Below are 10,782 nucleotides of genomic sequence, written 5' to 3'. Positions count from 1 at the left end.
CTTATCATTCAAGTATGTGCTATAAAGGGGTAAAAATAGGGACGCTGAGGATATGAAAGCTGAAACCAAGGCACCTGCTACCCACAGAAGGAAAGTTGTTAATGAAATAAGACTGAGAATCTCTTCTGTTTTAAATACTGCAAATCTTCACTTAAGGGAGTAAATAATTTGTCTGTAATAGCCTCTGAGATTACTGATATGAGAAAAGGCTTGCAGAAGACGCCTGGTTTCACCATGCAGACTAAATTCAATTTATCAAGTTTTACAGAAGTTGAAAATGTCAGGGTTGTGTGAAAGAATTAGATTTCAATACCTATTAAATGTTTACAGGACATCCTAAATCCCTATCGAAAATCCTTTAGTTTGTGACCTCAACAGTATTGATTAAACAGAAAAGTTGAAATTAGTTATTCAAATTGTATCACTGTTGCCAAATAATGCATAGTTCAGTCAATCTCACAAAATTTTAATCCAGTATTCACTTTGCCGTGATATATAATGCAGGCTATTTACAATGATTGCTGTTCTTTAAATGCCAGTTTTCCTTTAAAACAAGCAGCAACAATAAAAACCAGCCCCATACCCTGCTCCAGACCTTGTTAGCAAGGATTTTCATTTGCATCACTAGTGAACAGATTTACACAGAGCAGAAAAAGAGGGTATTCTTATTCTTAGAGATTCTGCCTTGTATACTACCTGCAGCCACATTCTGCCACTTTCATCCCTTCATAGTTATATATCAAAGTGGGCACACCAGCATCATCCTTATAAAGAATGGAGATTGAATCCAATTTGGTTGGAACACAACAGGCCTTGGAAGCTTTCTTTGGGTTTTGGAGATGCACCAGAGTTTGGACAATAGCATGTTTTGTTGGGGTAACATTATCTGTCAGAGGGAAGAAGCAACCTCCTTTACACTCAAAAGCCTCATAATCTTTCGGTGCAATGATCCAGGAATCCCAGCCAATCTCTTCAAAGTTCACATGGAGGGAAGTTCTCCGGCAGTGGTTGGCTCCAATGCTTCTCTTGCTTCTGGAGGAATGCTGGTGGGGACCAGCAATGGCCTTTTCTTCTCCCTGTTCTTCCTCTTCAGATGAAGTGTTGTTCTTTCCTAATTTCTTTAGCACACTTTCTTGTTCATGAACAATCATCTCCCGGAGCTCCACTTTAGTCTCTTTTGTCCCATTGCTGCGGTCATTGGAGAACACTATTAACAGGGGCAGATTTTTAGTGTCAGGGGTAACACTGATGTCCAGCTTCCCACAAGTGAAACCACCCAGAGCCTTACTCTCTATAACAACCTCTAGCTTGTTTTTAGTCTTCAGTTTGTCTGCCCTGACCCATCTTTTCACAGCGCTGGACACTTCAAACATCTCCCAACCACACTCCCGGATATTGCGGGAGACAAGGAAAGATTTGGTACTTTCTGGGTTTTCCCAGTGGTCATCATCTAAAACATCATAAATGACCATATTGCCTTCCAGCCTAGAGAGAGACCCAACTTCCCTGTGACAGGATATATAAATTCTCAGTTCAGCTCTGGTGATTTCCTCATATCGTGGAATTGAGATGTTGAAGAGCAAGATGTGTTTCTGAAATGGATTTTCTTCTGATGAAGCTAAAGAAACAACATCTGCAATAGGAAATTAAAACATGTGGTTACAGTGCTTCTGACTGTCCAAGTAACTTGCTTTTGAAAGATTCAGGATGTATTTTGGGGGTGAAGTAAGAGCATGGCTACCCAACATTAAAAAAACAAAGCCAAACCAAAACACAAAACCGTCTTCTGGCCAAGTTTCAAGGACAGGGAGTGAAAAGCTGAAATGGAGGTCCCTGGTGTTGGTAGTATTTTCACCAAGATTGAATGGTCAGGTGAGTGTGTGGAGGCAAGTGTAAAGAGTCTGTCTAGAACAAGCTGTGGGTGATGCTGGTCAGTATTAAGTACATTAAAAAGGCACCTGGGGAGTGTTCAGATTTAGAAATTTTCTGAAGAGATTTTTACACGTAGAATTAAAACAAACAAACAAACAAACATGAATTTGCTACTCTTATCAGCATGCAATGGGACGAACTGCCCTCTTAATATGGAGAAGTATAGTACATATTTAAGTGTCTCTAAGAACTAGCTGTGCTGAGGCTTTTGTTGTCTTCAAATAACTTTGAAAGCAGCTTGGATTACTGGGAGTTTGGGGAATTAGAAAAGTTTTTGAAAATCCTGCACTGAAGCTTCAGGGACTGTCTAAATTGGGACTTGGTGATGAACAGCCTTTCATGCCCAGCTCCCAGTCTGTTCCAGGCTGGACTTACTGAGCTTGTGTGGGTTTTGATTGTTGTTTTTTTGTCTGCAAAGGTACGTGCAGTACCTGCAACTCTGCCTTGGGAGGGGCAGATATTTAGCTGGAAGATCAGATTGGTAGTGTTTAAAAGTCATCATTGACTGATGTCTATTTGATGGTCAGTGTAAGATAAGTACTCAGTCATGACTGAGTTTTAGGGCGATTTTAATTGACTAATGTTGATGCTTCTTCACAGTGTTTACCCACTAAAGCAGTCAGAGAGGAAAATGAGATATGGAACCTATAATCTAGCTCATACTGTTATAGTTTCTTTCCATTTCATGACTAGGAGCACTAATTTGGGAATTCGGAGTCCTCTGTAGTGTTGTTACCTATCTGTGTCTATTTTTCATATAAACACAAGCTTCGATTCTCCCTGTCTCATTTTTATCACAAGGATTGCATTTACCCCTCACGTTTTTACTGCTTCTTCTGATGGAGCTTTTAAAAGTCTATGTAATGTTACACAGACAGGGATCTTCCATTTCTTTGGTTGAGACAAGCTTGACTACCCATTTCCATATAAATCTTTCCATCTAAACCTGAATTTTGGGGGAGCACTGCTGTTCCTTGCTTGGATCCAGAGACACATTTCTCAGTTGACTGCTGTGGTTTTTAAGTACGAGAAGAGCCCATGTGAAAGAAGAGCTCTCTAGCTTGGATGTCTCAATTATAGATGATCAAAAGTTTGCATTCTAACATTAAAACTCAGTCCCAAATCTCTAGCTTTGAGAAACTTAATTCATGTGAACCCTGTTATTCAGTGTATCATCTCAGTTGATGTGTTTGAGAAGAGACTATTGTACAGTAAAAAAAATCAAAGAAGAAAACTAAAGGTAATTGTATTTTTTTAAAGATTGAAGGACTCTACAGAGCAGGACTACAAGCCAAAATTTTAATCTGTTTCATTTCTAAAGAATCTGTGGAAGCTGGTCACTCAATTCCCCCTAAATTTCAAAAGAATCTGAGTACCTACTGTCTATGTACTTTAAAAATTCTAGTCCACATATTTAGGACTTACCCTACCTTCAGTACTGAAGCTCCTTACAATATTGGATGCAGGGATGGAGGACTTGTCTGCAGCATATCTGTTGTATAAATCAATCATGAACTGTGGTGGTTCTTCTTTGGTCTTCACTTGTGAGGGGACTCTTGACAAATTCAGACTCCTTAGTAAATCTGTCTTCATATTCTCTAGGAAAGATTTAAAGTCGAAATGAGTCTCATCTTCCACTTCCTCAGGATCATGAAAGTGTGCATCAGACTTTCCCATAGCTGATAACTTGTCCCAATCTTCCAAAGGCTTGCCTCTTGTCAAACAGGCAATGATGTTGAAAACAGACAGTGCAGCTAATACTCCAAAATAATGCATTTCTTCTATATTTACTTTTTGATGGAGAGGCAAGAGAACTAGTTTAGCTGATTAAAAATCTTATTTCATTACAGAGAGAGGAAAGGAGATGGAAGGCAAACAACTGGAATGCCCTTTGCAGATCACTTTCTTGTGTTCTTTTTGCAGTCTGCTTCAAACTCCAGCCTCTTGTCAGTTGTCAAGCAGATTGGTTGTACACTTGCCCTTATCAGAGTCATTGATGCCATGCTTCAGCTTCTGTTATCTAGCAAAGCTCTTAGTTAATGAAGATTCTATAAACATCTGACAAACACATGTGGCTAGTGGGAAGGACATTGTATATTGTAAAGAATCCACATTTCACTTTCGGGTCATCATTGCTTAATTACACTCTTCTATCATTTCCTTGCCAACACAGAGAGAAGCTTTCTTAGGGACGTAGAAGATTACGCTGTTTTCATCAAGACTAGAAAATAGAGATCTAGAGCAAAGTTACTTTCTTAGCTATTAGTAAATAACATCTCACAAATCTTTATTACAGTCGCCTTCACATGCCATCAGAAAATCCTCAATCATTTGATGGAGACCTGTGGTTCTGCAAGACATGATCTCATGACAATACAAACAACCTTAAAACTTCTTTCCCTTTATCAGCCAAGAGCTATTGTTTGTACACAGAGAAATATCTGTTTTGTGTCAAGTTTGCTTCATGTTGTTTGCAGCCTTGTCCATTTCAGTTTGATTCCTTTGGTGTATGAGAATTTAGTCTTGTTTTTATAGTATCTTATGTAATATATTTCTTAGATTCTCAGTGGTCAATCCAGTCCAAGAACACCAATAATTATTTCAGTGACCTCAAAATGAAGACAAAACTAGGCCTTCTAAGGCCACACGGAAACTAAAAGGTCTCCGTGAAGATACAGAAGATTACCTATGAAGATACTGTCATCCATGAGAAGAATAGGCCAAGGCAAAAATACAAGACAGATGATAGAATTTCTCATGATACAAAAAAAACCCCTAGTTTATTTATAGACAAAATATAACTTGTTTTTATCTTAATGAACATGTTATTATTTAATCTAAAGATACGCAAGTCTTTTATCTGTACTACTAATGTATAATTTTTTTCTAAGTACAACTCAATCCATACTGTACATGCGCTATAAAGTCTGAATAGTATTATGAGCTTTTACATTAAAAATGATCTCATCACAAAGATGTGGACAAGATTTTGTCCTTTCTGGCCATTCTTCTCTGGTTTTCTAGCATTACATACACAGTGTTTAAAGTGAGCCCAGACTTCTCAAATACTTATGCGCTGTTCATGTGACAACTGGAATCCAAGACTCTGGTTGATTATGTTCTGATGGTGTAAAGTCAGAAAGGATTATTTGGCATTGATCTTGGTCGCCTGCATAGCAAGACTGTTATCTTTTACTCAAAGACTGAGTTTCCTACCTGTGTGCAGAGCCCCATTACTTGTGTTTGGCTAAAACCTAACTTTTTAAGGGTGTCCAGAACTTATCTGAAGATGTCAAAGAATTGAAGATTTTTGTAGCACTTACTCTAAAAGATTTTCACTGTAGACTTAAACCCCGTAGTGCTTCATTTATTATTTCATTGTGCCTGGGTTCACTTTTAAACAGGAGTACTTGTAACTTTCTGGCTAGCTTAAGGAGCCCCATAGCACTGGCATTTTCTCTCTGTCAAAGTAGTCAAGTCGCTTCTCAGTTTACTTTGTGATAAAATAAACAGATGGTGCTTTTTAGTCACATGTTAGAAGACATTTTCTCTAACTGTTTTGGTTTCTTTTTCCTGTCTCTTTCAGAATTGGAATGTCTTTTTGAAAAGGTGAACACTGGGGCTATACATAGTTTTCTAGTGGCAGTCCACCAATGCCACATGCAGAAACAAGTTTTCCTTTCCTTATGTGGTTCACGACTCCAGTGTGTATCTTTTCAAAGCTTTCAGTAGTTCTCTTTACATAGCATCATCCTGGATGCTCATACTGTGCCAGAAGTCCATGATATCCACCAAAATTGTTTTAAAAGTTGTAGCTTTCAAGGGTACAACCTTTTACTCAGAGGGAGCAGCCTCCATTCCTTGTGCCCAGGTACTAAGTTCTGCATCTGTACACCTTAAAATGAATTTTGATTACATAAAGTGCAGCTAGGTCAAGTGATCTATATAAATACTTCTCTCCTAAACACTGTCTTCTGCAAATGCTGTGGGGGTTGTTATGTACCGCCTTCCAGTTCATATATAAAGCTGTCAAATAGTGTGAGGCCAAGTGTCAGCTTTGCAGAAACTTTACAATGGACAGTTTCATTCAGTGGCAATTCCTTTTGAAAGCTGCTTTTTGAGGTTTGGCAGTGAGACAGTTGTTAATTTGTGTGATACATAAATATATTCATATTGTCCGGTGGTTTCTTTTAATTATGGAACCTTGTGCAAGTGAATTGAAATACTCCACAAAAACCTAGGTACATTCTAGCTGTTGCTGTTACCTCTGGCAATTAAGCTGTGGCCTCAAAGAATTAAACTGGATTTGTTTTAGAAAAAAAAAATGTCCTTAACACTTTGCTGGCTAGTATCAGCTGTTTTCCTGTTTTATCGGTCTTTAATCATCCCATATTAATATACCCTAATTATTTTAGGATTAGTTAGTGGAATTATCTTCATCTGCTCTATTAAGTGTTTGTCAATAGTAACTTTCTCTAGAAACTTAAACATTGAGTGGAATGGTTTATAGGATGTTCACAGAAATCAAAAGATATACTGGAACCAAGAGAGTAAGGGTTTCAGTGTCTTCCAACAGCAGCTGACTGCATTTGTGCCATTTCAAATGCAAAGTTTCATAGAATCATAGAATGTTGTGAGTTGGAAGGAACCCACAAGGATCATCGAGCCCAACTCTTGTCCTAGCATAGGACAATCCCAAGATTCAGACCATGTGTCTGAGGGCCTTGTCCAACTGCTTCTGGAATATTGTCAGGCTTGGTGCCGTGACTACCTCCCTGGGGAGCCTGTTCCCGTGCTCCACCACCCTCTGGGTGAAGAACCTTTTCCTAATGTCCAACCTAAACCTCCCCTGACACATCTTCCTGCCATTTCCCCTGGTCCTATTGTTGGTCACCAGGGAAAAGAGATCAGTGCCTTCCCCTCCTCTTCCCCTTGTGAGGAAGTTATAGGCTGCAATGAGATCTCCTCTCAGTCTCCTCTTCTCCAGGCTGTACAATCAGGCGACTTCAGCCTCTCCTCTTATGGTTTCCCCTCTAAACCCTTCACCCTTTCCTTTTCTAGAGGAAGACTAGACATCCAAATACCAAAGACCCAGACAGTAGTAGCCACTTTTAAACAAATAGTAGTTTAAACCTTATTTGCATTAGAGAATTGACCAGTACAGCTAAACTACAAGTTAAATAAACTTTACTAACGAGACAATTGTATTGCATGTGTCATAAGGGTGTACCTTGAGAGCTGTGCCACTGACAGGTATGATTTTGTTTTGCCTGTGCTAAAAAACAGGCAAATATGCCAGTAAACTTTTAAATGCAGACTAAACCTTTCAGGGTTCTATAATAAGTAATAAGTATAGGAATAGCATTTTCCCTTATGTCCTATAAACCTTATAACAAATCATAGGGTTGTATCTCTTTCCTAATTGCTTGCATCAGCATATCTTGGAAAGGAAGTTTGTACTCAAGGACTAACTGAAGATGCAGACAAGATTCCTTAAGGAAAACAAAATGCAATAGATGAGAACCTAAGCACACTAGGCTAATACGTCATTCTGTTCAGAGCTGGTGTTAAATGGGAGCAAGACTAGACCAACAGAAAAGGGTAGATTTTCATAGAGAACAGAAATGACAATGATTTAAGATACTTTTACAAATTTTATGCTTATGTCTGTTCTGTAGGAATAACTGATGTATTTCTGAGAACTTTTAGATTTTTCAGTATGTATTAGCATTACTTTGTCAACTGTAGTTGAGTTTCTCCTCAGTTATAAAAACAGAAGTCCCTACATTTTTAAGGGAGATCTTTAACAGCAACAATATACAAAGGTTTGTCCCAGTAGTTCCAGTGTAAATCACTGTAGTACTTTGGGAGAAGAAGAAATGCCTATCTGGATCCATGATCTTTTGGTAGTCATAACTGGCAGTCACTACAAGGTGCTTTAGAACGATCTACTTCTTACTGAGAGCTGTTTCAGAGGAACTAGCCAGAACTGCTGTGAGAGTAACCTTGGAGACACTCCCATACACACTGAATCTTGGTTTTATGTAGGTTAGCTGGAAGTACCACATTTACACACGTCTGTTATCTGGGAATCTGCACCACATGAATATGGAATATTTGTGTCAGAAGTTACCTAGCACCTTAGTAGGACAGGAGCCTTCCAGTTAGTCATTCATCAGAGGGCAGCATCTGTAGTATTCTTCCCCTAAATAATACAGCTCTTAATAGGATAAGATAATGCAGAACGTTAGACTGTCACTAGAGGAGGAAACACTCCAGATCTTGCACTCTGTGCTACTTCACAGACTGCAGAAGTTTGCTCTGCTCCTGTCTGCCTATGCTATTGTACAGAAAGTGGGTGAAAATCGAATATGTGGCAAGTGTGTCCTGGCATGCAGGGACACTGAGAAGGAGGATTAACAGCCACAGTGATGGAACATCAGCTTTTAAAGGAGTGCTGCAGTTACAAGGGCTACCATGAATATATCGAGAGGATTGTACTGGAGTCAGAGGGATTCAGAGACTTTATTTCTATAAAGATTTCTAATGGAATCACTGCCAAAAATTGTGTCCCATTTTTATGTTCATTGTTGGAAAAGAAAGTTAATGAAGGTTTTGGAAAGAGTTCAGAAAAGAGCTGTGAGAAATTGTTTTGAGGTTTAGAATTAAAAAAAAAAATAAAAATCAAAGTCCCTATTTAAATCTTAGCCAAAATGTAATTTGACCCTGCTCTATATACTAAAAATACACAGTGAAAGTATTTTGGATAATAGATAAAAGGGGTCTAATAAAATAGGTTACGGTAAGATCCAGTGAATTGAAGCTAAAGCTCAACAAATTCAGACTAGGATTAAGCCACTGCATTTGAACAAAGAGCAGTAACTTTTGGAACAACTACTTGTAGTCCAGTAGAGGTATTCTATCACATGAAATCTTTAAAGCCAAATTTATGCATGTTTTTCAAAGACATTCCCAAGCTCAAAACAGAAGTTCCATAATGCATAGTGCAGAAACTACTAGGCGAGATTCTTTGATCTGTGCTATGCAGGAGGTTGGTCCTAGATGATCATAGTATCCCCTTCTGTCTTTAATCTATTGAGGTGCATTATAACAAGCTTAACATGTATTTACATTTTCCATCTAATTAACAGAATGTGACAGACTGCATTTATAGAAAGACAATTCAACTATTTTTAGATACTACTGTACCTTTAATTTATTAGCTTTTGTTAAAAGCATGTAACAATCTAGAGGATATAAAGTATAATTTACAAAAATATAAATCTTGGTTATTTTATTTTTAGTATTTCAACATATTACTATATAGTATGTGTTACTCAGAGAATATGTTTAACAACCTGAAATTACCCAGCAAACCAAAAGTGTAGGATATTACATATGTCTTTTGTCGAACGAATTATATATTAGGGAAGGGTAACCGAAAATGGCTATATTAACATACTGTTTATATGAAAGCTTATGCAGTGCAATATACTTGCATCCTGAAGAATATATACATTTGAAGCCCTTTAATACAGCATTTTTCAGTATAAATATGCAGATTAAGAGTATGAGTATTTTAGGCAAAAAGTTTTGATTTGTGTACTAAAGTGATACTCTAAAATAAGCCTGCCTTCGCAAGTTCACTTCCATCTTCTTGGTTAACAGAAGAGAAAAATAGTCAGACAAACAGCGTATAAAACCATACTTTAGTCCTTTGATTATGGAAAACTTTACACTTAAATTTCTTACTAAACAGCAGGTGTCTTGGCTAGTTTGGTTAGGAAGATATTTGTAAAAGTATTGAATTACTGGAAGATGAATATGAAAGACAAATGACGGCTGTAAGACATATCCTTCTAGTTGAGCATGTGTATTGTTTTAGTCTCTCCGTGTGCTTTGTGTAGAGGAATTGTAGGCTTGCACTCATTCATCAACACAAGCGGATTAATTTCCCATTTACAGCTTTCCCAGTGTAGCCAGGCAGCATGTGTAGGTCTCGGTAAAGATGTGTTTGTATGAATTTATCGGCAGGCGCAAGTTTCAACCGACATATTGGGATATACCTTTAAAACAACGTTTTTGTTCTCATCTAAGAACAGGACACTGAGTGAGCTCATTTTGTCAGGAACGCAGCAGGGTTCTGGGATGCCGGGAATGATTCCTACTGCTTTTACGATGCTCTGGATTGTTGCATGATTTGATGGCCGGACAATCTGGAACAGAAAGGGAATAGTTATTGCTTCACTTATAAGCAGTCACTTTCCCAGATGGACTTGGAAAATTACAACAATTATGTTTTTTTGTTTCTCGAAAAAGGGAATATATGTCATCGAGTCACAGGGGCATGCAGCACAGTCAGTCCCTCACACTTCCAGCTGTCCTGTGCACGGTGTATTCAACAGATATTTTGTGTTCCTTATGCTGCCTTCATAAATACCAGACGAGGGCACTGGTGGCACAGCCAGCAGTCAGTAGCCTGAAGAAAGAATGTCCGTGGCTGCACCTACTAGGTGCTGGAGGAAGGCATGCAGGAGAAAAGGACTAAAGTGGGGCACACTTCTCAGTCATAAGATACTATCTTTTGTTTTCTTAAGTTCTTGTCTGACTTGGAAAATTGGCTACTGTAAGTATTTCCAAAATAACTATCTCTATGTTCCAGTAGTATTTCTCTGCATGTACACTAACTTGGAATTAGTTATTTTTGCTGGAGTTGGAGTGCTCCAGAAGTAGTGTCCACAGGGGGGAGTTAGTCTAGAATAGTCAAACAACCTGACGGAGCCTTTCTGATCATAACCCCATGTCAAACAAGTGCTTCCCTCTGTCTTCCGCACCAGGCTTTCCTCCCTC

General features: G+C 38.4%; 1 protein-coding gene across 1 annotated transcript; it reads right to left on the bottom strand.

Annotated features, from left to right (window-relative positions):
* Positions 1-451: 451 nt before the first annotated feature.
* Positions 452-3,941, bottom strand: GDF2 (growth differentiation factor 2). The gene is made up of 2 exons (XM_010165725.1): positions 3,363-3,941; positions 452-1,633 (listed from the first exon to the last, which is right to left on the bottom strand). The coding sequence occupies exons 1-2, from the start codon at positions 3,706-3,708 to the stop codon at positions 693-695; spliced, it is 1,287 nt and encodes a 428-aa protein (XP_010164027.1). The 5' UTR covers positions 3,709-3,941; the 3' UTR covers positions 452-692.
* Positions 3,942-10,782: the final 6,841 nt, after the last annotated feature.

The sequence above is a fragment of the Antrostomus carolinensis genome, unplaced genomic scaffold (assembly GCF_000700745.2).
Source record: "Antrostomus carolinensis isolate BGI_N321 unplaced genomic scaffold, ASM70074v2 scaffold55533, whole genome shotgun sequence".
Classification (NCBI taxonomy): domain Eukaryota; kingdom Metazoa; phylum Chordata; class Aves; order Caprimulgiformes; family Caprimulgidae; genus Antrostomus; species Antrostomus carolinensis.
This window is presented reverse-complemented; position numbering and strand designations above follow the sequence as displayed.